The sequence below is a fragment of the Diadema antillarum genome, unplaced genomic scaffold (genome assembly GCF_040938485.1).
Source record: "Diadema antillarum isolate AM-2024a unplaced genomic scaffold, OU_Dant_1.0 seq00000932_RagTag, whole genome shotgun sequence".
NCBI classification, from domain to species: Eukaryota; Metazoa; Echinodermata; class Echinoidea; order Diadematoida; family Diadematidae; genus Diadema; species Diadema antillarum.
In genome coordinates, this window is record NW_027271783.1 from 256,094 (window position 1) to 281,457 (window position 25,364).

The following is a 25,364-nucleotide window of genomic DNA, read 5'->3' on the forward strand; positions in this document are numbered from 1 at the left end:
AGCCATATTAGTCCAAGCTCTAATCCCAGAGCCTACACTAATGTACCCCTAACATTACACTCCAGAGGTCTCACTATCATTAGGAGAGAGACAAATTTTGGCCTGCTATCACTAACAACAGTGTAACACATCATTTGCCTCAATGTTTTGATATAACATTATGACATTGTGCTTGTTCTGCCTGTTTTTATTCAGCGTCAAGTGATTGGAATTTATGTGACAGTGTAGATGACTACGAGCTGCAGCACAATGTTCTGTTTCAACTTCAAGCGGCGTCACAAGCTTTGAGGAGCCATACCTTGCCAAAGTCAAAGGTCAAACATGGGATCAAATGGGAGACCCTCTTCAATTCTCGATTCCCCTGGAAGGATAGGTATGTTTACATTCAATGTAATGTACAATCTTAACCAGAGTTATCCGTTAGGACTGGAAAAGGTGGTGTTGTTTCTTCTTCTCCTTTAATTAGCAGGTAATCAAATTGTCCAATGCCCCAATAGACTGGCTCACTGGACGGTGACATCTGTCCTTATCCAATAAATGGTGTTTGTTGCTATAATTTCAGCACAGTTTGCACTTCTACAGCTCTCACTATTGCAAGGTTGTCTGTATGTTATTAATGTGTTTGTTTAAATTGTTCTTTGATGTTTGATTATTGTGCTCTTCCATCGAAATGTCTTTCACGTACATTTGTATGTATTACTACCTGAAATAACATAAGATTTAAAACAGAGGACTAAAAGTGACTGATGAGATATAATGTAAATACAAGACAGTTTGATTTGTCCATTCAAAATTGATAGCATGTTGACAATCAGTTTATATGCATATTCTTGCACCAAATATTCAAAGACGTACAGTACATAAAATTAAAAAAAAAAAAATGAGAGGAGGTCATAGGTTCATGAATATGTGTAGCATTTGCCACAGTGTTTGTCATTTATTGTGTTCCATTAGAGAAAGTATTGTAAATACATTGTAGCTGTTCAAAATGTTAAAGCCTATCAGAGAAATGGCAATCCTGAACCAAGATATCTCTTTCTGTTGCAGTGCTTTACTTTGCTGTTTTGCATTGTAAGCAATGATTCCCAGTCTTGTCTAGGCCTACAAGATGGTGTGCTTATAGCTTGTGTTTAACAGCAGAAAGATACAGGTACTAGAATCATGCTCCAGTTTTGTGCTTTCAGAGGGGACCCAAATGTAATGATCAGTCCCTTTTTAAATCAGAGTAGGTCATATCAATCAGATCAGATTAATCAGATCAAAGCAGTTTGCTCTGTGCTTTTGACATCTCACATCACTTTGGAAGAAAGATAGAAAGCTAAGATATGAGACTGAATGCCTTCCCTGGGACTAGAAGAGATACAGCTGTACATGTACATGTACAGCAGAGCTGTAACCCATCTCGGTGTAATGATGGCAGTACCCTATCTCACACAGGTGTGCCTACCCCTTCAAGTACCAGGAAGGCGATGTTCAGTGGGTATAGTGAGGAGACACGCCCCACCACAAATGCACGTAAGAAGCGCAGGAAAAAACCCATCAGTCTCAATGTGACTGCCACCAAATATGAAATCGGTAAGTGACCTGTTTCTCTAACCTTTAAAGGCATAATTTACCACTTACAAATGAAACAGAAACCTGGCATTAGTGCTTTAAATGTAACTTTCTAAAATGTGAGTTAGGGAAAGAAACAACCACTGTAAAAATTTGAATCAGTAAAATTGATGTGAAGTATTGTTAAATATACAAAATGTGAACAATAGTTATCATAAAAATGTTTCCAGACTGAACTGTCTACTGTTACGGTTTATTGAAAAAAAAATTACTGATATCTCCTTAATATATTTTAGGCTTTATTGTGAAAATTTTATATGGTAGAATGTTTTGTGGTACAATAGACCTATTGTATGCATGAATGTGATATCTTGAACATTATTTAAATCACTGCTCCCAAAGGTAAACAGAACCTTTAAGATAAGATGTCATAAAATGTGAGTGCTGGCATGGCACTTTGTAGGTTGCAAGATTTGTTATGCCGTCAATGGTGCAATTTTCATCACATCTCAAATTTGGATCGACTATGTGGTCCTTTTGATATTATAGTCTGATTAATATTTGTATCTTGTGGTCACCTCAAAATTTGGCGGGAAAAAATGATGGTGTTGGAATGTGCCGTCATTTGCATAAAAGAGTCCTGAACCATTGCGAGAATGAACTCTCTGAGAAGTTTGCCAACATTTTTCTGTAGTTCATCAGAATACAGTAGGTGAATACCATACAAATCTCCTGAAAGTAGTTCAGATTCTCCCTTGAAGTTTGCCAACATTTTAATGTAGGTCATCAGAATACAATGGGTAATTACCATAAAAATCTCTTGAAAGTAGTTCAAATTCTCCTTTGAAATCAAAGAATAAACTTGTTTGAACAATTTATAACACTGTCCGTCAATACTTTCTCCTTCCACAGTGAGGACAGTCGCCCAGCAGTACGGAACACTGACCATCAAGGATGATGACCCAAATTGGTAAGTCTGACAGTTGGCAAGCTGACCAAATGTTCATGCCATGTCATTTCATGCACCTGAAATGAATTCATGTATTATGATGATAGAGATGTGTTTGTTAAAGAGTGGCCATGAAACAAATGTGGACACATGACTGTAAATGTTGAAAATTCTGTGGTGCAGAAATTGTGCACCCCATTGAAACTAGCATGAGAATTACTTACAACACGACAAGTTTTGGTTGATATCAATTAGATTTCATATGCAGATATGCTGTCATTTGCAAAAGCACAAATAATGGACCTAACTGATGTTTTCCTGGTGAGAACATAAGAAGCTTCATATTTGTCTTTTGTTGAGACTCATATGTTGACTAAATGTGGAGTCTGCATCTTTCTTTCCTTGTACTCAGTTTCATGTTCTGGAATGACACAGCCATCCCCCCTGACAGAATTGCAGAGTTGAAGCCCTATCAGGTGAGTTTTGATTGCAAACACTTGTACTACAAAATAAGACAATTTATTGTTAGATAATTCTTTGAGATACATGTATGCACAACCTTGAAGACGTTCTTGATAGACGACTGGAGTAAGAAGAGGCGGCTGCAGCAAGCCTAACTTGAGTTTGAATACAAAATACTTTGCAGAGGCATTGAAGCATTGAATCTAATCTTAAGAGTCTAGTTGTTGCCTTTGATAATGTTTTGAAGATTTGCTAAGTACAAAGCTAGACAGTGGCTTTAATAAATATTAGTCTTGTATGGACAGCAAGTGATCTCTTTTACTTCACATTAAGATAAACATGACATATTGCATTTTATAAGGGAGATCCAATAGTTGATATCTGTGTTGTCACTAACTTTATGCTGTTTTGCCTTTGATTGCTATGAAAGGATTTGTTTTTATGACACATCACTGCTGCAAGCAATAACAGGATTTCAGATGATGCTTTCATTGAGTCCAAGTGAACATATTTGATGTTCTACTCTTTCCTTGTTTACATCTTGGTTGTAGCGAATCAACCATTTCCCAGGAATGGGCGAGATATGCCGCAAAGATTGCCTGGCGAGGAACATGTTGAAGTGAGTAAAATTACGTCCAGGGCAACAGAAATTTAACAAAATAAATGTTGCATAAACTTGGCAAAGTAGATCCATTCTAAACGTACATGTACGGCATTGTAAGTGTCATTGATTCTGAAAGCTCTCTGTGATGTTAGGATGAAGTAAGAAAAACTTGAATATGCATTTGTGTTAAATGCCCATTCCACAATTTGTGTGGAAGTATCATTTTTGCATCTACTGCCCTTTTTGTTCTGATTCATTCTGGTTTATGATTTGGTTTCAATGGTGCAGTCAATATATTCCATTTGTCCATGAATGATAATGAATGCAATTGAATCAGCATTTCTCATTCCAAGGATATACATGTATGCATGCTTATGAAAGGATTGCATGAATGCCAATTCAACCTGCACTATTTTTCCTCAATTGACATAATTATGTATCACCCGTTGCATTCAGTCTGTAACAATCCTGAACATGACCTGGTTTTGTTTGGCATTAGATGCTGTCTACACCATATCATCAATGCTTCTTTACCCCTGAGTCTCTATATCCTTCCAGCACTGCTCCTGGTTGATGTATGTATTTGTATGGTGTATGGTATATGTTTTATTGTTCATTGTCCTGCACAGAATGTACAAGAGGCACCCAGATGACTTCAGCTTTGTGCCCAAGACCTGGATCTTCCCAGCTGAGTATTCCTCTTTCCAGAACCATGTCCACGACCTGAAGAGGAAAAAGAAGTCCAGGACCTACATTGTCAAGCCGGCGAATGGATCCATGGGTCAGGGGTATGTTGTTGAAAAATGAAACAAACAAACAAAACAAACAAAGTAAAGTTAAGCCCATCTTGTCATGTACCAGTGATAGTTTCCCTCCATGGCATGCCCACAAATTTTCCATATTCTTTCTCTGGAGAATATAGGAAGGCATTCAAGTGGCTTAAGATAAGTTTCATCTCACTTTAACTGTGTAACTGTTTTTGTCTATGATATGTTGAATGCCAGGGAATATTTATTTATGTATTTATTCAGTTTTCTTTACCCAGGGTAGCCCCATCAGTGGTTTACACACTGTTATCCTAGGGGGCCCTGCAACAAAATGACAAAATATAACAGTTCAACAAACACAAAATAGTGGTCATTCAAACACAAAAACAAACACAATAGTGGTCATTCAAACATGACTGCTAAAACTCAAACAACTTATGCATGTTCCAATTGCCTTGCTGAAATAATCCGGTCTCACAGTTTCTCAGTCCAGAGCCTATGGGAGGCCACGTTAGACTTCGCCTCCAAACTATTCACATCTGTCTGTGTCACCCTCTCTGTTTCCAGAATAATGCTGTTCAGGAACGGCGAGAAGATACCCCCTCAGGATCACATGATCGTCCAGGAATACATGGATAAACCCTTCCTGCTTGAGGGCTTCAAGTTTGACCTTCGAGTCTACGTTCTGGTCACCTCGTGCGATCCACTGAGGATCTTCCTCTACCCGGATGGACTGGTACGAATGGGCACAGAGCAATACGTGGCCCCAACAGACAGCAATATCGTGAGTCATTCCTGAGTTGTCGTACACTTTTGAATAGAGCTGAGTTTAACAAAACTTTCTTTTGAACAACAATATAACTTAACAAATATAACTACATAAAACTACATAAATGTACTACTAGTCACAGACCACTACACACACAATTATGTGAAATATTTTTGTAGCTTTGTTGGTGAACCACTTTGGTCTCTGCCTATAAATTTTAACTCTTTATGTGCCATAGTGCAGACCCCCTGTGCGCCACATTGTTCTGAGACCACAACAACCCATATGTGCTTTTGGAAAACTTTCTGTCTTGTAAAGCCATGTAACTTTTTTATGGAAGCGCTCAAGCTAGAAATGCAGTCAGCAAATTGTAGACAAATATGTTAGCTGTGCTGTGATGTAATGTGACAAAGCTATAGATATGATGCTTTCAATGAACTGTGGCGTATTGCAATTTATCAATCAGTTTGTGGATGATTGTGCATTTGAGCAAAATATGAAAAGTTGGCAAATGGTTGACTGAGTTAGGCATGGCATGTGGATATGGCACACAAAGGGTTGAATAAAGCCAAGTGCAGCAGTTTCAGAGACAGAGAGACACACAAATGAGAGATATAACTTGTGCGTCTTTGTGAGTCTACCATTTATGCACAGGTGTCAAGGTTTACATTGCAAATCAGCAACTGAAGACCTTTTACAGTACGCGCAATAGAAAACGCCCGACGAAAGTGCGTCCAAATTTCGTCCCAACGCTTTTTTCGTTGTTGATTTCGTCGGGGACGTTTTCAACGCTTTTTGCGTCCAGACTTCATGGACGGATTTTGGACGAATTCAACGAATTCAACGAAATCCCCGAACGCTTTTCCGAAGCTGTGGACGCATTCAACGCTTTCAGCGCTTTCAACGCTTTCAACCCTTTACACGCGATCACACACACACAGGAAAGTTAGCTCTGGGTAAATCGCGAATTGCTAGCTCTTCTTTCGTCGAAGTTCTCTAGGTTTCCCGTCCATTTCTCTCATTTTCTCTCTTTTGCTTTCGTATCATTGTATCCCTTTCTTTTCAGAGTACAATCATACTTTAGAGAGTATTTTTTCTCATTTTTATTAAGTGATTACCGTGTTTGCCACAATTTGGGGTGAGTTTTTGTTCGAGTGTTTGTTGAGTTTTTCGATTGAACGATGTGTCGATTATCTTCGTGTGTGCGAGAATATCGTACCCACTCGTTTGTTTCCGTGTAAGTATTTTTACCGTAAAGTGTCTTCATCGTTCGTCTTCACGCATCGGGTTTTCACCCTAGTTTTCCTCATCGTAGTTTTCCACATCCATTTTTTTTCCCGGTCCAAGATACTCTGTGTATTTTCTGCTACGGTAAAATGCCATCGTCGATATTTTTTGTGTATTCATCGTAGTTTTCCACCTCCATTTCATTTTTGTGTGCAAGATGTGTAGCTAGGTCTGCGATGTCTGAATCGTTTACAGATGTGTTTTGTGAGAGTATTAACCACGATGATTTTGAGGATTTTGAGGGTTTCGCGGTGGATGAGATCGACTGGAATGATAGTGATAATGATAATGAATCTACACTATCTAGTGGTGTTGATATAAGAGCTCTTATGATGATGCAATTTATTTCGTGTGACCGACCATCATGACGTTGGCGATGACGAGTACGAAACGAGTAGCCTATACATGTACAATGTAGGCCTGTAATGATCTAAGACGAGAGTGACACTGACGACATGGCCTGGCCCTGGGGGCTGTTTTAGTGTTGCCTGCTGAGTAGGTGTTCCATTCTATCCTTTCAGTTATCTTTCTATCACTTTCTTCTTTTGACCCTGGATGGAAAAAAAACCCTATCTTGCCATGTAAAGACAGAACACATACCATCATGAAATATCATGACATTACTAAAGTAATAAAAGAAATAAGTAAGCGATGAAAATTCTTGTTTGTAAAATCATAAATCAAAGGTGATTTCATATGAACCAGCTCTTTGAAACGTATTTAATTTGCCTATTGATACTTGCTTTGCAAGTATACATTTTCTCTCCCATGGACTTTGTGTCCCCCCTTTTTTTATGTGCTTTAATGATTATTCTAATTTGTTTTGTCAATATCATCATTATTGCTGTATTAATATTACCATACTTTGATATGGTTAATTGCATTTGTTGATTGACTCTAACTTTCATTTTGTTGCCTCCTCTTGGTGCTTGTACAGATCCTTTCTAGGGCTTGCTGTTTGCTCACCCCCCCCCCCCCCCCCCCCCGCCCCCCTTTGCTGTTGCTATTTCACTCTTTACCTTTCTTTGTCTCTCTGTTGTTCCTTATCTTGTTTGATGTTGCCTCCATATTCATCCTTTTCCTTCAATGGTTGCCCCCTGGCCCTCACGACCATTACTAACCTTCCCCTGCCTTTTGTCTGTCCATCCTCCTGCTCTAATCCCCCTCCCTTTACCTGTTGGGCTCCTTGCCCATGACATCCTACCCTCTCCTTTTGTTTTCTTTGTTCCTTGTCCCTTGCCTGTTCCTGACTGTTCTTGTTGTGTGAAGTCGCTTTACATGTGTGTGGTTGCTTTTTCTGCCTATTTGCCATTTTGCTTCTGACGAAGATTCTGCTATGATCGAAAACTTAGGTCCCTTTTGACTCTATCCTAAAAACATTCATGTACACTCCCAAAACTTGCTGGGCTAGTAATGAAAACTTCCATTATCTAGCAGGGGAGAGGGAATGCTTTCATTTTCTCAAGAGAGCTTTTGTGTGAGAGAATGCAAAACTTGATTGAGTGTTGCCAAGTTGTTTTCAAACTTCTTCATTTTATTTGATCTTAAGCATAATCACTTTCGTAAGTACATGTACAGTATTACGATTTCTTCTCCCCTGACTGTAATCGGAAAGTTTGCCATAAGGACGATCGCTAATGTGTTTGGATGTGCCGATATGCGAAACACGTGGTTCAAAAGAATGCACCATGTGCTACTTACAGTTGTACTGCCTTAAAGGTTACTGCAAGTTGAATGGATCGAATGCGCCATAGGCTTAGTTACGGTAAACAGTTTACGTTCGATGCGAATAATTATTACGTCTTTCAGGATCGAGGAATAATACACACAAAACATGCAAACAAACAAATCCACGAACGAGTGTTGATAACCAAAATTCATATGAAAAGTAATAGGCAGTTTTGATGAGCGTGAAATTTTATTGTCATGATTTTGCCGTTTAATCGGGTGGTGGCTGCATCACATAGGACATCTCAGTGAATTTGTCTAGGCATATGAGACTTTTCATATAAATCTGTGATTGCATTTTTGAGTGATTAATCAATTCCTTTTTACAGTTCGGGAACCAGAACATCAGAACATCTTTGCAATGATTCCTTTAACTCAACTCACCCGCGAGTTCTTCGATCGATATACTACACCAAATGCGCGCATTCTTTCGTCTGGCACCTGGGGTCTGGCACGCACCTGGTTTTGTGGAAATTTCCACAAAGGGAGAGGGTGGGGTTTTTCCAATCCCAAGAGACCGCATTATACACAAGAAGACAATCTCGTCGCTTCTATCATTTTCCGTCACTCGTGTTTTCCCCTTATTCTTTGCTAATAATGAACATTTCGATTGAACTTAACGATGGTTGTTCACACGTGGTTCCTTTTGTTGTGAGGTGTAGGTATTTTCTTTTTTTATCATTCTTGGGAGGGGAAAGAAGAGTAAAAGAGGGAAAACTTATTTAAATAAACGAAGGGCACGTACGCTCAGCATCCACAGCAAGCCGTCTTTTACATCAGCATCGTTGATTATCATCACTTGCACTATCATCAGGCATCACTCGGATAATTTTGTCCTTTTTTTTATAAACATTTAGAAACACGATCACCATCACTCGAGATAAACACGTAACAGTGGCAGATCCAGAGGGGGCGCATGAGGCGCACGCCCCCTTTATTTATCGTGGAAAAAAAAAATAGAAGTGAAACCCGGAAGTGGCACCAGAAATATTAGTTGCGCCCCTCCCCCCTCCTGTACAGAATTCCTGGATCCGCCCATGCCTGTACGAAAATAAATGTCAACAGACAAAGTATCAACAACCTCCCTGACAACCACATAAACATTACCACAGAGCACACCGAAGCGGCTGGCATCAAACACCCTTCGAAATACTGCAGCAAAGCGCGAAATCGCCGTTACGAAAATGCATGTATATATACACAGTGCGAGGCAATTGAAAGATTACCTTTAAATATTTCAGAATATGAAAGGAACAAATAAAGTGATATGAAACGAAAGAAATCGTACACCAAACGAAAGGTATAACGACCTCCAATAGGCCCTTAGCCGCAGCATATCAATAAACATGACGTATAAGCACACGGAATATGCGTGTTTCGGATTCCTCCCTTCTATATTTCTTTCCTGAACTATTCCCAATGCCCGAATAAAATAATGACTAGTTTGTTACACTGATTTCTTCTTCTGAGGTAAGGAAGTTCGTTCGTCCGAAAACAAAAGGATTGACACTCCGAAGGTTTGCTAATCGGGCAATGCCCCCCCCCCCCCCCCCAAAAAAAAAACAAAAAAAAACAAAAAAAAAAAAAACAGCCCACAAAATGCTCGTTAATCAAAACATTGGTTAATAATGTTAAAGACGATAATAATAATAATAATAAAAATAATGATAATAATAATAATGATAATAATAATAATAATAATAATGATAATAATGATAATAATGATAATAATAATATAACAATAGACAGAAATAAAACAATATATGGCCCCCTATAGCAGTTACCCGCAGCATGATTACATTTTCGAATCAACAAACATGGATAGGCACAAGGAATATGCGTGTTTCGGATTCGAAATAACGCCGTAACCATCGGAATAGCGCACCCGTTTTCTTTTTTTCGGAATAATGAACACCACGGAAATGAATAAATGATTTCAAACTAAGAATCCATCGTAATTCTTGCCTTAAAGATTTTCCTCCCTTCTATATTTTATTCCTGAACTATTCCCAATGCCCGAATAAAATAATGACTAGTTTGTTACTCTGAAACATGGTGTTGTGAGTTAAGGAAGTTCGTTTATCCGAAAACGAAAGGATTGACACTCCGAAGGTTTGCTATACCCATCGAACAATGGGGGAAACAAAATAATAGTAATACATTTTATTTTCACACTAGGTACGAACATCTGTACAAGGTGTAGGGAATTTGCGTGTTACGGAACATTTTATCACTTTCGCATCAGCGAACTTTACGTGCATTGGGTACTACAAAAATGCCTCCCCCCCAAAAAAAAAAAAAAAAAAATTGTATATATAATTACACCAACGCTTGAGCATAACAACAAACAAGCAATCAAACAAACAAATAAACAACTTAAGATTTAATCTCATAGCTGCTTTGAATATTTCACGTTCCGTCTGCATGACTGTATACTTCTTTTCAGAATTATCTCTCGCTTCCCGCTTCACAACTAGGAAATAAACGATGTCAAACTACAGGTATATAAGAATTAAACTTATTGTCTTACTCTGAATATAAAATTCATTATTTCAAAAGTTCGTTTATCCTTGAATACAACAGGCTCGATACTACAGTACTCCGAAGGTTTGCTAATTCGACAATAACGCACCTATCCAATCACAAACATTCGTGCATTTTCGAATTATGAATCATAATTTGACTATCACATTTACGAACATCTATTTTTCGTGTAGGGAAGTCGCGTGTATCTGAATGTTTCATTTTCGTCCTAATGAACCTTATGGGTGCATGGGTACAACGAACATGAACCTCAAACCCCCCCCCCCCCCAAAAAAAAATAAAATAAAAAAAGAAAGAAAGAAAGAGCCAAGTCAAACTAAGAATCAGTCTGAATTAGTCGCTTTGAAAATTCCACGTACCGTCTGAATTATCTCTCTGTCCAATAAAGAAATAAACGATATCAAACTATAAATTGTCTTGTTTTGAATATTATTTTTTTTTTTTTGCTTTTCTGGGGCCCGTTGCATAAAACTTACCATTGAATTTCAATAGTAACTACCGTCAGCATCAATGATTATAAAATTTACCGCTGATTTAAGACTTACCGCATAGAAAGGAGCGGTAAGTCCAGCGGTAAGGGTTTTATGCAACAGGGCCCTGATTCAATAAAAAAAACGGGCAATGTAACGCGCAATTGCTGAAGAAAGAAAATATATTTAATGACCAAATAACGGCGAACAAATCCTTCTAATTTCTTTTTTCCTCTTTTTGGGGGTTAATTTTCTTTCTATACTCAAATGGATTTTACGTACACGCAATTTTAGTGAAACCATTTTCTTTTTGGTCGGCATTCTACGATAAGGTTCCTGTGGGTTCCTGTGGGTTCACCCTCGCCAAAATTGCGTGATTTCTCTTAAATACTATGAACCCGAATGATCTCTGATTGGTAATTTAGTCTATTTCATGATCAACAGTTGTTTATTTTCTGCTTGTAAAAAAAAAACAACAACAACACGTGAACAATTAGTAGGCCTTATACTGGGTCTTGTCATGTATCGTACATCTCTGTTTCGTTCAGCCGAGCGAGCCATGCCATGGCAATTGCGACGCACATACGGCGCACTCGCCTTTCCCACACGTGCACATTCCCTAGTTACATGCAGCCCGCATACCAACATGTGATGTATCAGGTGACTTACAAATGCAGTGAATAATCTGCTAACGGTGCCGTACTTACAGCTAGGGTAAGGGAAACTAATAAAACTTTTACAAATTGCTTCAATGAAAACGGCATCGATGTATGTATACATGTTACCATTCTTAATAGTATTATGTGAATCAGGTGAATTCCACGCCTGTCTACTGTTCTCATTCCCGACCGCTGTGCTACTACTAGTACTTGTTGAGTCTAATCTTGCAGTGATTCTTGCCGGCTAGCGGCTGTGGATGTGGCCACTACACACACACGTGTGTACTGTATTCCATGTGCGCCTTGGATCACGGACGCTTTTAACGAAATTTGGACGAAACTGCCGAGCTCCGAACACGCATTTTCCGAACGAGTAACGCATTTGCCGAACGAAATTGAGCGGGCGGTCGTGCGTGAAATGCGTCCACAAAGCGTCAGAATCGTTGCTACTGGATCGATAACGAAATTTCGTCCAAATTTCGTCCAAATTTCGTTGCTACTCGATCGATAACGAACTTTCGTTGGAAAACGAAATTGACGGAGGCGTTTCTTATTGCGCGTACTGTATGTACATACATTATGTATTAAAAAAGACTTTCTCCTTGGTCCTTGGGCTCCAAAACTTACACACTCAAATAAAAGTTAATATCAGAAATAATGCTATAAATGTCAATTTTATTTCAGATTTTGGATTTCTGTGAGGTAGGACACTGGTTGACATGTTCTTTCCAATCCCATGTGCATCCACCAAATGCAATAGTGCAGTGATAGCTAATGGTGAAAGACATTAGGGGACAGCTCACTTTGAAAAATGCATGTACATTGCGTTAACTTCATTATTTCATTCTATGTCTGCAGGATCAGCTCTTTATGCATCTCACCAACTACTCCATCAACAAGAAGAATGCTAATTTCCAGCGCAGTGCCGATGTGAGTACAGGCAGTAAGCGTTCCATCTCCTACCTCACAGACTACCTGCGGCGGAAGGACTACGATGTTGCTGCAATGTGGAAAAATATAGCTGTAAGTCAAAGGCTAGTCTTCTTATGGCATCCTTGTGAAATTTATAATGATAATTGCAATGATGATGTGATTTATTAAGGGTGGCCTCATTTGCCTTTCTGTAGGTTCCCCCATGCATTACCTTATAGCTGACTGACATGCCATTGAAATACCTGATTGACTCTTTGTTTTGTTTTGTTTTTTCAAGGTTTTTTTTCCTTCATTTCCCTTTTCTTCTTTTTTTCTTTCTTCTACTCTTCAATGATGCTCTTTTGGAAGGATCATTTCATTAAAGCGAACTAAGGAATGGTTGAGCATCCCTATTATGGTTATCAACATGACTCAAGTTTCAGTGATAAATAAAGTGATACATGTTTAAGTATTGTTTACCATTGGGAGCAGTAATTTAAAAGAGTTTAGATTTATCACTTTTGATGCATATGTGTAGGTCAGTTGTATCACAAAACATCCTACCATATAAAAATTTTTCAATAGAGCTTAAAATATAAGAAGATATCACTATTTTTCTCAATAAACCATAACTGTAGATGGTTTATTCTAGAAAAAAAAAATTATCAAAACTATTGTTCACATTATGTATATTTAACAATACTTAACATTGATTATTTTGACTAACATTTTCACATTGGTTGTTTCTATCCCTAACTCGCATGTTAGAACTATTTTGAAGCACTAAAGCTGGGTTTTTGTTTCACCTGCAAGTGGTACATAATGTCTTTAACCATTGAACCTTTCTTGTCTTTCAAAACACAACAGGACGTGCTGGTGAAGACTATCATTGTAGCGGAGCCTCACGTGCTCCATGCCTACCGCAACTGCCGACCGGGAGTCAACGCAGGTCACGACAGCGTGTGCTTTGAGGTCCTCGGCTTTGATGTGCTGCTTGATCGGAAGTTGAAGCCATGGGTTCTTGAAGTAAGTCACAGGCTCTGTTGTGTTTAGTTTGCTCCATGTGAAAAGGAAGCTGGGAATTTATATTTGAATAGAAGGTGGGGAATTCGGATGGAAAAGATAGATATGCTTTTGTCTCATTCACATGGTCTAACTTTAAAGCTGCTGTATAAAACCAGAAATAAGGTGTAAGCTACATATCGTACAAGATTTTTTTTTTACACTGAAAGAGTTGTTTCTTTGTTAGAAAAAGGTATTATTTTATTCCTTGCTCTTTTTCAATGTGTGCATCATCATGTTCTGAAGACCATTTTCCCATGGTCTAATTGGAAGAATTGTGCAAGTGTGTGGTGTATTAAATGAGAAAGTTTGTGTTAGCTTTTTGTCTTTGTGTGCTGCGTGAGTATAGTGGACATGTTGTTTTGTAACATCCTGCGCTGCTATTTGAAGTGAAATTGTGTTCAGTCTTCTTTCATATACCCTTTCACCCCTCAGATACTCTTATCCAGCATTTGCATGTAATAGATGATGTTTAATTTGCCCCAGGAGCTTTGACGATGAAGAATTGATAAACTGAGTTACATCTTGTTTTGCCCCCCGCTGTAGATCAACCGCGCACCGAGCTTCGGCACTGATGAGAAGATTGACCTGGACATCAAAGGAGGCCTCCTGAATGACTCATTCCGACTGGTCAACATGAGGGCCTCGGACAAGAGGCGTGGCATGGCCGCACAGAAGGCGGAGTCCCAAAAGAGGTTACTGCGCCCCACCAAAAGGCTGTCCACTGAACAGAGCGTGAGTTCCTCGATCTCCGTGTGGTCTGTGTCTCTACCCCTTTATGTCCTTTGAGTGTTAATTGGCACAGAAAACCCCGTAGCATTGTGTACACTGTCCAAAGTCCCTGGCAAATAAAAGGTTAAGTTGGTTGCCAAACTTGTCATAGCCGTAAAGTAAACCATGGTGTAGGGTTGTAATGAAGTACTAGTTTGGTTCTTTGACAAAGACTACTACTTTCCTCTTGACTTAAGTCAGCTATTACCTGTCATCTATGTATGATGGAAGGAAAATGTGATAACTGTGATAAAGAGAAAAAAAACAACATAAAGTCTGTGCTTTCCAGTTGACCAAATATCTAACAAGTAAACTATGATGCCGTATTCAGACCCTAAGTGTTGAACCAAATTTTCAAGTACCATCCTCTAGTGCTTTAGGCACTCTTTGAGAATTGAGGCCACAGGTCACTTTTGTTTTTAGATTTTTAAAACATGAGCACAAAGACTTGAAACTCAGTTTAGGATTCAGCTAGGTGAGGTTCCCTTGTCTGCTGTGTGGTATTGTAAATGCAGAATTTTTTGCGCAACTTTAAGCTGGCGTGAGTTCTAACACCCATGAAAATATCTTCATAATTTTCTCTACGCATTTTGAATGTTTTGACAATTGCGCAGTGTTATTAAAAAAACCACGAATATGTTTTTTTAGCCACTCATTGCGAAATATCAATCGCGCAGTTGTATTGATGTTTAGAGGAAGCCACAACTGAGCCCTCAAGTTTACTCACACACCAAATATGTGAGGATGTAATTGAAAGGATCTGTTGTTATGTGTGTCATGTTATGTTTTGAGGAACGTAAAATAAAACCAGCATTAAACAATTATATTTCTCAGCTTCAGGCCAGCATCAGATCATTTTATATAACGCCTGAAGAGATCCTTGTCATTTGATTGGTTGTTTGACATTGATCATTTGGCCCATTTCACTATGACGTCATCATCCGTGCAATTGCGACTCCATTTACCGTGCAATTTTGGATCCATACGATTTGCTCCATTGCACGCTGGCTGAGAGCCAGACACACTACGCGTGTAAAATGCTTGCGTTTGCGGTGTGTGTATGCGGCAGCGCGCTAGCGTAAAGTGCTCAGTGAGCACTCTCGCCATCTCAGATTCTCTCTTGTTTCTAAATTACTAAAACATCAAATGACAAGGATCTATTTTAGGCATTATATAAAACAAATAATAAATGTTTTTCATTTGTGCAATGGACAGAATATTTCATTCCGTGAAAGATGAAGCGCCTCGTTGAATGAATCATTTCATCTTTCACCTCGTGAAATATTCTGTCCATTGCACTCATAAACATTCATTATTTGTATACTAATCATCTCACATAGAACCTGGTCTGGTGCTTGTGATGGGATGATTTCTTTTAAATCTAATTTGACAAGCTAGTCCCACAAATTATACCAATCATCAGCTTTCAGATATCATATCATGCACTTCAATTTGTCAATAGAGGGCACCATTTACAAATGTCCTCAAAGTCTCACATGTGTAAATCTAATAGAGCTGCCTGAGTCCCATCATTTTTGTCATACCAAAGATACTCAACTATATTTGGGGAAAAAATTATGAAAAATTATCAATACAAGCCTATTAAAAACTAATTAAGTTTGATTGATAAAGGTGAATCCCTGTACAAAATACACCCCATTTGGAGGGTAGATATGCTTTCTTTTAAGTGATTACAGCAGGTCTACATTTGTCTTTGCGTACATACAGGAGACACATTAATTTTTTTGACTGATAAAATTGTAGTTTTCCTTTAAGTGTTCCCTGCATTGGGTTTGACAGGGTAAACTGCCCTAACAAATTTTAGGACTGGAGTTAGAAAGTTGGTCTACTTAGATATTAAAGATTAAAGACACTGTACTTATGTGTATTTCATTAAAAAAAAAAAAAATTGACCTAAAACATGTCTATTGAGAATTATTGACAGGTGTAAGCCCTCAGATGATATGTGTATGCTTTATCTTCATTGATATGTCAATACAGGAAACAGAGAGGCGGAGGCTAGATGTGGAGCAGCGAAAGATTGAGATTCGGGCGAAGCTGGCCCAAGTGCGGCGAGAGAACGCCCGCGAGGACTACGAGAACCGCAACATGGGGCGCTTCAGGCGGATCTACCCTCCCCAGGACCGGTTCCTGAAGGAGAAGTATGACCAGCTGATTGCGGAAGCCTTTGAGGTCTTCCTGTCGGGGCGTGCTGCCACCCTGCAGAGGGATGCCTGCCATCTCATGTCTGGCCAAGTTCAGGTAAAACATGACTGACTGCATTCAGCAAATTATCAGTGAATATCAGATGCATTATTTTCTGACCATTGTAATGGTCAAAGTCAAAGTATATTGTCCAAAATAATCTCAGTATTGCATGGTGATGATAATCCAAAGATCTTATAATGAGTAGGTGCTAGAGTACGTAGTATGCATATGCCCTGTACCTTGTTTTGTGAGCGCACAGGGAGGCGTTAGGTGGTAGGCTTGCCCCTAATGCTAACACGCTAGCATACGAGCAACAGAGGAGCAGCCAAATCTAGAATTGCGCACTCAGGTAAAAGTTCAGATACGCGCTGTAAAAATGATACTTGAGGGCGCAAAGTCTGTTATTATTACTAAGTGGGTAATAGCAGCATTACACGAAATCTCAGACACCATTCAATTGTTCACCCTCTAGTGGTGGTGAGGAGAAAAATCTCTTTGTGAAAATCATGCAAGAAATACTGATAATACGACATTTGACAAAAGGTACCAGGAAGAAGCATTATGCTAATCAGACCTGATAGCTGTCAGAGCTTACACTGTTTCACAGTAAGTGAACAGTGATGATGAGATATAATTTGTGTAAATTACACCTACATATCTCAGGAGTATAAAAGATCACATTTGACTGCTTAAACAAGTTTAGATTCTTACAAAAAGAATTACTTGAAGTGCATATGGTCAGCATGGATAACAGTGATAGTAACCTAGGCAATGATGATGATGATAATGACAGGGTGTACTGATGATGATGATGGTAATGATGATTGTGATAATGTTGAAGTAAACAGCAATGCTGAGGGTGATGATGACTAAAGCATGTCTTCTCAGTTTTGCTATTAAACAAGTTGTGTGGAATTGAAAGGAAATTACAATTTTAGAAAGAAGTATGATAACTTGATACACTGTTGCTCTCTCCATACAAGGAAACACTGGAGAAATTATTTCAAATGTTTTGATTTTCATGCAAATCACTCCCCCCCCCCCCCCCCCCCCCCCCTTCATGCACCTACAGGAAGATGAGCTTCTGGACATGTTACACCAATGTGACATCACAGACTCAAGTCCAACTGGAAGTAGCAAGGGCTTCAGAGGACCCAAGGTATGGAACTAAGTCTGGTGTCGTATTCAAGAATTGCGTTAACGTCATTTATGGCTCTCATAATCGCACATGATTACCAATAATCACAAAATCAGTAAATTCTTGCCCAAGATTAGAAATGATAAATGCCGTAGAAACCAAATCAATGAAATACATTTTGATGTAGCAAGAGGTAGAAAGATTGATCATTGACTCTCTTATCTTTACAGCCATTGTCATCCATGCCAACCGTTGTTAGCCATGAGCAGGCTGAAGACGATGATGATGAGGATGATGAAGAGGATAACGATGAGGAAGAGGAATACGGCGAGTATTCTCCCCCCGGGACTCCGCCCTCTGTGCAAAATGGCATGGAGACCAGGGCGAGGGATTCTGTGTCCCTAGACGGCCGACCACCCATCATGCCACATGCCCCGCCCCCAGGAACAAGGCCACCCTCGGCGAGATCACGCCCCGCCTCCCGTACGTCGATGACGTCGTTGTCGCAGAGGCCGCATTCGGCCCAGCGACCGAGATCCGCCAGACCCCTCTCTGCTTCCAACAGCGGCAGGAACACAGCCTCATCACAGAGATCGAGGTCTCTGACGAGACCCAAATCGTCCACCAATAGAATCCCTTCTTCAGGGCTTAGTGGCTCAATGGTAAGATTTCAGTCACAGATTTCTCTACTTTATGTAGCCTTTGACATGTGCCCAACCACACCCATTCCAAATCATGAAGCCTGTGAGGCATTTATTGTTGTCTCAGAGAATCTCTATTAAAGATTTTAAAAGTCATAGGTTATGTACAATGTAGGTAACTTTACTCAGAAATTTTGCATTTGTTTGTCGTGTATTTCTTGTTTTCTGCTACATGAAAAGTTGCTCATGATTACAAATTAAAAACATCATGTGCAGCTCAAATGTCTAACCATCAGAATATCAGTTGCAATGCGTATGTTTGCAATTCATGACACTTCTTTATCCAAAAGGTTTTGACAGGAATGGAATTATCATCAAAAGGTCTAGTCCCAGAATACGTAAATGACTTCCCACAGGCTGGCCAAGCAGTGCACTCAATGACTGCTAGACGTTCTTCAAGTCACCAATAGATGCGATGATCCAGTGAAATATAGGATATCCCAATAAATTCATCTGGGCTGGACTCTGTTGACTGCAGGCTGAGCATTGTACAATCTCTTTAAACTCTACAAATTGTAATTATGCTAAAGCTGGGCAGTGTCTACTTCATTCATTTCCTTTTTGTCATAGGACGAGAATATGCTGTCAGCTGCATTCCAGCAGAAGCAGGAGGACCACACCAAGAAGATGCTGCTATCACTCACAGACATGCGCATCAAGTTTCCCGGAAAGACTGATGAGGAAGCAGCGGTAATCCTCGGCCAGGTCAGTGAACTACTCTTTTCCAATGAGATGATGTGTGTTTACAAAGAGTATATCAATGTCATTTTTTATTCATCCACATAGTGTGATAGTGACCTGTAATTAAATCTGTTTGACTGGACATACTGGTGAAAATCACAAAAGAGGACAGCTTCATGGCTTGTCCGAGTCACTTCTGTCTCTGACTGGCTGGCGAGCATTTAGCTGTGATGGATGAGTGGGCAATGTTACTTCCAGTCATAGCTAAAAAGTGACTCTGACAAGTCAGTAAACTTCACTCTGAGATTTTTACTAGTAAGTCCAGTTGAACAGATTGGATTCCATGTTGTTATTCACAAGGATCTACGAGTAAAAAAATAAAAGTTATGTAAAATCTACAAGGAAATTCTAGGTATGAAGCCTAATTACACAAAAAAAAAAAAATTGTGTCACATGGGCGAGGGAAATTGATGCAAGATATTCATTTAACTAAGTAGAAAGAAAATCAAAGGGATGGAATGGTAGAGGCTTCATCAGAATCAGAAATGAAGTAAACAAGTTTTGGAGTTCTCAGAGTTTCACATGTTTTCACTTCATTTTCATGTTTGCAGTATAACCTGGTCCCCGTTTCATAAAACTTGTTATCAGTGACAACTGCCACATTTCTATGACAAATTTGCTCTAAGTCTATCAGATGCAAGGATTTCTGTAGCTTATAATAACAACTACCACAACTTGTAACTGATAGCAAGCTTTATGAAACGGAGCCCAGATCTGCTGAGTAGCTTTGAGGATGATATTATCAATTCACAAGTCTCCCCTGAATTTGTGCAGGAAAGCATGGTAAAATCTGTTTTTGATGAGATAATTCCCAACTGTTATTTCATTTCATTTCATTTCGTTAATACACCCTATATGTGACCCTGCACCACAAAACCAACAAAAAGGTGCCAGACATGGATTTTTAGTTAAGGGCAGATTCTGAAAGAGCACACTCTAAGCTTTAAAATGATGTATAACTCAATTCAAATGGCCACCCCTAACCTACCTAAATACTGGAAAGAAAGCACACATTCTTGAAAAGTGTGAACTGAGAAAAGAGGCTCTGAAGTACACGGTCTATTCAAGCGCTTAATCTTTACCAAGCCGTGCTAGCTGTGCCATGAAAGGGACAAAACACAGAATGTAAACCACCAGAACAATAACAATGAAGAGATTATCAGATTAAGCTGAAATTGAGCACATTCTATTGACACATTCTGCCCATGATTAATGCTAACTTTCAAAGCAGTAGCGTCATCCTTTCTGAAGTTATCAGACTTGAAAGTGAAGAGTGTGCAAAGGATTTCAAGAGATGAAAAGTGGCCTCTAAGACATACCTGATCATTCTACTCTTACCCCAAAAAGGGTTGTAGAAAAACTGCTAAAAACTCACTTTCCCATTCACGTTTAGATCCCAAACTGAAGAATAATGTAAAAGAAGGATAGCTCTTTCAGAAAATATGAAAAACTCAAGATTGACTTGGTTGAACCATTTCACCTTTTCTGAGTCATTTCGTAAAATCAAGGGGTGAGACTTTTTATTTGTTTTGTGATGCACGGTCACATTATATCCTTTACTCCCACAACTAGTCAGTGGTTGGATATAGTGGCACAAGAAATGTTACTGATTTCATGTCAAAAAGTGATATTTAATGAAGATTTATGTGTAGGTCACTGGGAGGATTATGAGGATTTTGACATCATCAACTCCCTATATTTGGCTAATTTGTGATTGCAACTTTGATGACTGTTGTGTGAAAACATGTGAGACTATGAAATGCTATGACTTTCTCATACTTGGTCATTTCTCGTGATGAAACCCGATCCATTCAGTTTCATTGTGTTTGACTTTAAAGCCGACTGGAGGATGATGTGGTATTGCACAACTGAGCCAAATGTTTAAATGCTGTTTATCCTCAGGCTATTTTTAGCTTTCCGTTGTTCCTTGATATTTTTCTACATTGTCATCTTTTTGGTGCACAGATCCACGAAAGCTGGAAGTACCACAAACCACGGATAGCCTCTTACTGGCTGGTCAAACTGGATTCCATCAAGCGGCGCAAGGTCATCGACATCGTGCGCTCCAACGTCAAGGCGCTGATCCAGCGCGTCTGGCGCTGCGCAGATGCGGAGAACGTCCGACTCTACCGCATCGTGACCAAGGTCTTTAACCGGCTCCTGTGGAGCCACGGGCAGGGCCTTTGGAATTGTTTTTCTACCTCTGGGTGAGTTGTGGGTGTACAATTGTATGATGGTTACCAAGTGGAGTAAAGTCTTTCCTACCAAATTCACATGAAATCTGAGGTTTGGCCCACAAACTTTTCCACAACCACAACCACAACCCAAGGCTGATACTCCTTTTATAAACAGGACCTGGTCCACTTTACTTTAGAAATTTGAAAACACATTATAAATATTAGCTTGGTTGAACTAGCCAGAACTAGCTGAATTTCGCAAGACTTCCCTTTCGTTCAGGATAACTCACACTGGTCTCTACAAAATGTGGGATTCCATTCTTTAGACCTAGTTTCTCTTCCTCTCTGTTCTTCATTGTTTGTCCTGTGTCAACCAGCATGAGTTCATTATACTTTATTACTTGGCCAGAGAAAGGGAATCGTGACAGATACCTGGTAATCATAATGATTACACAGATGATTTTCAAGAACACAACCATGGGATTTTTGTAACATAACATATCTGCTTTAAACCGCGTGCTGTAATTCTATATGCACGGTCAAAGTTTACAATGCCTTTTCTGGGTGCTCATGTGTGCACCATTGTTGAACCAGTTCTGGTTGAACATGCTGTTATTCTTTGCTTCCTGTGTATCATTCATGTTTAGTTTCACTCATTGCATTGTATATTCTGTTGACAAAAATGAAAACATAGTAACTGCTTGAATTGAATTGAAGAGAATTTGCAACATTCCTGCAGCCAAGGAATAAAAAAAACCAATGAGTTCACTGTAGTGGATTATGATTTCATTCTATGGCTGCATTTTTTAATCTCTTTATGTACCCCGACACTTTGCTTCACTTGCCAATTGTTTACATCAGTATTCAGTAAAGCCTTTCAAGTTTTTGACCTACAAACCTGTTGTAATTGTAGAAGCCCACTGAGATGTAACAATATGCCTCAGTCCAATAGCAGGCCATGGTGACACAATAGAGAATAGGAGGATTAGGTAATCTCTGTTCATTGACAATTAGTTTCCAGACATCTGTGCCATGTGGCAAATGGAGCGCTCTAGTGAACATGCCAATCAGCGAACAAAATAATAATGATAGTAATTATAGGGGGTATTTATATTGCCCTTTACCACTCAGGCAGTAAGGATTAAAGCAATGTACAATTTATAACAAATGGTTAACGGAGGATGCAAGCACAATACATGATGTGGATTATACAGAAAGATTTCTCTTCATAACATTGGCTTGATTCATTGATTCTTTTCAAAGAAAAAAAAGGTATATCTTGAGTGATTTGTATGCTCTGTGAGTGGAGAACATGTTTCATTTTTCAGTTTCAGTTTGATTGTACTTCTGCATTTTCTGTGAAAATCATGCATTGATTAAAGATACATGTTTGTGACAAAAATCTACATAATATATGTTCACAGTGTAATAATCAAGGAAATATTTAAAGTAATTGACCACACATACAATGATATCATTGAAGTCAACAATGCACTTATTTCCAGTTTTTGAGAGAATAGAAATGAATGAAAAATATAGGAGTCTTTAGAATTTTGTCTTAATGTTCATGGAGACAAAAATAGAATTACGCAAGAAGACTTTGTGACTTTTGCATAGCCGTGTACATGCAGTCCAAACAGATCAACTTGGAGTCATGCCAACTTCCTCAATTCCTCAATTCCTACCCTCACCACACACTAAAAAACAAAACTCCCAAAAAACCATTAAAGAAAAAATGATGTCTCGATAAGAAGAACTCAAGAGGAAGTAGAGATTTGTCATGACAGAAACTAACAGGAGTTACAGTGCACTCCCGTTATAACGAACACGGTTATAACGAAATTCCGGTTACAACGAAGTAATATTTAGGGCCACAACATTGTCAACTCTATGTATTTTTATTGTTTATTCATTCGGTTATAACGAAATTTCGATATAACGAAAGAAAATAGCCGGTCCCGAGCACTTCGTTATAACGGGAGTCCACTGTATAAGGAAATGTGCTGAAGCTAACACCCCCTTTTATTGCTACACAAGGAAACCATATGTAATAACATGCAACATTGGTGTGGCTTTTTTTAAACAGAAATATAACATGCATCCAGTATGAGGTTAATGTTATGAAAGCTCATGTCATGATCCCTGATCTACATACAATGTTCTTTTCTCTCTCTCTGTGTTCAGCTAAAGAAAAAAAGAAAAAGAGAAAACACTCTCTGTAGTTGGTGAAAGAACAAAGTTAGCAAGTTCAGAAATGACAAGTATTGCCATTACCGGTAAATGGCATTTGATATGTGGTTTAAAAAAAAAATAAACAGTGACTTTGTGACATGGAAAGACTAAGGAAAAACATGTGATGTAGAATAAAGCAGCTGTTTAACAAATAGGAAATAGAAATGTTAAAGAAATGGAAGAGAGAGATTGGAAGAAAGTAAAAGAAAGTAGAAGCAGTAGATAGATAGATAGATAGATAGACAGATAAACAAAGAGAAAGAAAGAGAAAGAAAGAGAGGTGAATGTTCATGATATTCTCCCTAATTTCAAAATGTTACATCTTTGATATGCCAAATTCACCTAAACCAAAAATGGGAAAACAAAAATCACTATCTTGCATGCACACATTTGAAGTATATGTTTAGTTCAGTTGTACCACAAAACACTCTACCATACAAAAATTTTGCAATAAAGCCACCAATACAAACATATAATTAGATGTCACTAATTTTCTCAAATCGTCACGGTGGCGGTTTATTTTAGAAACAGTTTTTAATGAAATTGTTGTTCATAGTTTGTTTACTTAACAACACATAACGTGGATTATACTGATTAACATTTTCATGTTGGTTCTTTTTATCCCTAACTCACATTTTAGAACTATTTTGAAGCACTAAAGCTGTGGGGTTTTTTTTCATCTGCAAATGGTAACAAGAGGCTTTAAGATTGAAGTTTGAAAGAATATTTAAGCCCTGTTGCAAGTTTTGTTGGCTGCTGGAGTAAAATAATACTATCTTTTCTGCCACGCGGCACCTTTACGTATTTGGTCATATGAAATCTTTAGATGCTTTAGGTTCATTTATCATTGATTGTTTTGTTGTTGTCTTTTAAAACCTGCAGGTCATCGTGGGAAACCATCTTCAGCAAGAGCACGGATGCGGTGACCGAGATGGAGCTGGAATGCTGTCGGAGAGTCGTGAAGCTCTGTCAGGACTGCCTGCTCATCGTCTACCAGTTTGCTGCTGAGACCAAGAGCAGCCAGCAGGGAGGTCCGCCGTCGTCAGCTGCGGGAGAGGGCCGGACCCCCCACCAAAGGTAGGCAGTCCCATTCAATCAGACTGTTTTTGTTTTTTCAGGAGAAAAAACAGAGACATATGAACTCCTCTCCAATCTGTGAAGTGTTCTCAGTTCTAGTGGCATTTTTGGATTGAATGAGGTAACAATAAGGACTTTGCATCAGCTGAATTTCACTGGTAGATATCACTGCTCATTTGATAGGACATTGTTCATTTGTTAGTGCTTGTATTTATAAGAGCTTTTGAGACATTTTGGAATCACATGAGGACTGCTTGAGTCATATCAAGGAATGTTTTCGCTATACTAAACTTGTCAGATACACCTCTAATCTCAACGTCCGAGACTAAAAAGAGAACAATAAGATTTCATGCGTGCAATAAAAGATGCAGGAGGGAAGAGTTCAGAATTCTATTCAAATTGTCCATGACCATTCTACCTTCAAGGTCTGGTTCATCGTGGGGCCCACCGACGAAGATTGGAACGTGGAACACATCCAGCCCCACTGCCATGGTCCCCATCAGTCAGCGAATGTCCAGACTCTACCCAAGCAACTCACTGGAGAAACTGTAG

The 25,364-nt window shown here is 39.0% G+C and overlaps 1 protein-coding gene across 1 annotated transcript; it reads left to right on the forward strand.

Annotated features, from left to right (window-relative positions):
- Positions 1–258: 258 nt before the first annotated feature.
- On the forward strand, positions 259–25,364 carry LOC139741543 (tubulin polyglutamylase TTLL7-like). The gene is made up of 17 exons (XM_071652122.1): positions 259–373; positions 1,438–1,575; positions 2,467–2,524; positions 2,916–2,979; positions 3,517–3,584; positions 4,199–4,357; positions 4,904–5,120; positions 12,652–12,816; positions 13,573–13,731; positions 14,314–14,502; positions 16,540–16,800; positions 17,819–17,905; positions 18,115–18,546; positions 19,162–19,290; positions 21,292–21,533; positions 24,618–24,812; positions 25,238–25,364. Exons 1-17 carry the CDS (start codon positions 322–324, stop codon positions 25,362–25,364), a joined length of 2,742 nt encoding a protein of 913 aa, XP_071508223.1. The 5' UTR covers positions 259–321.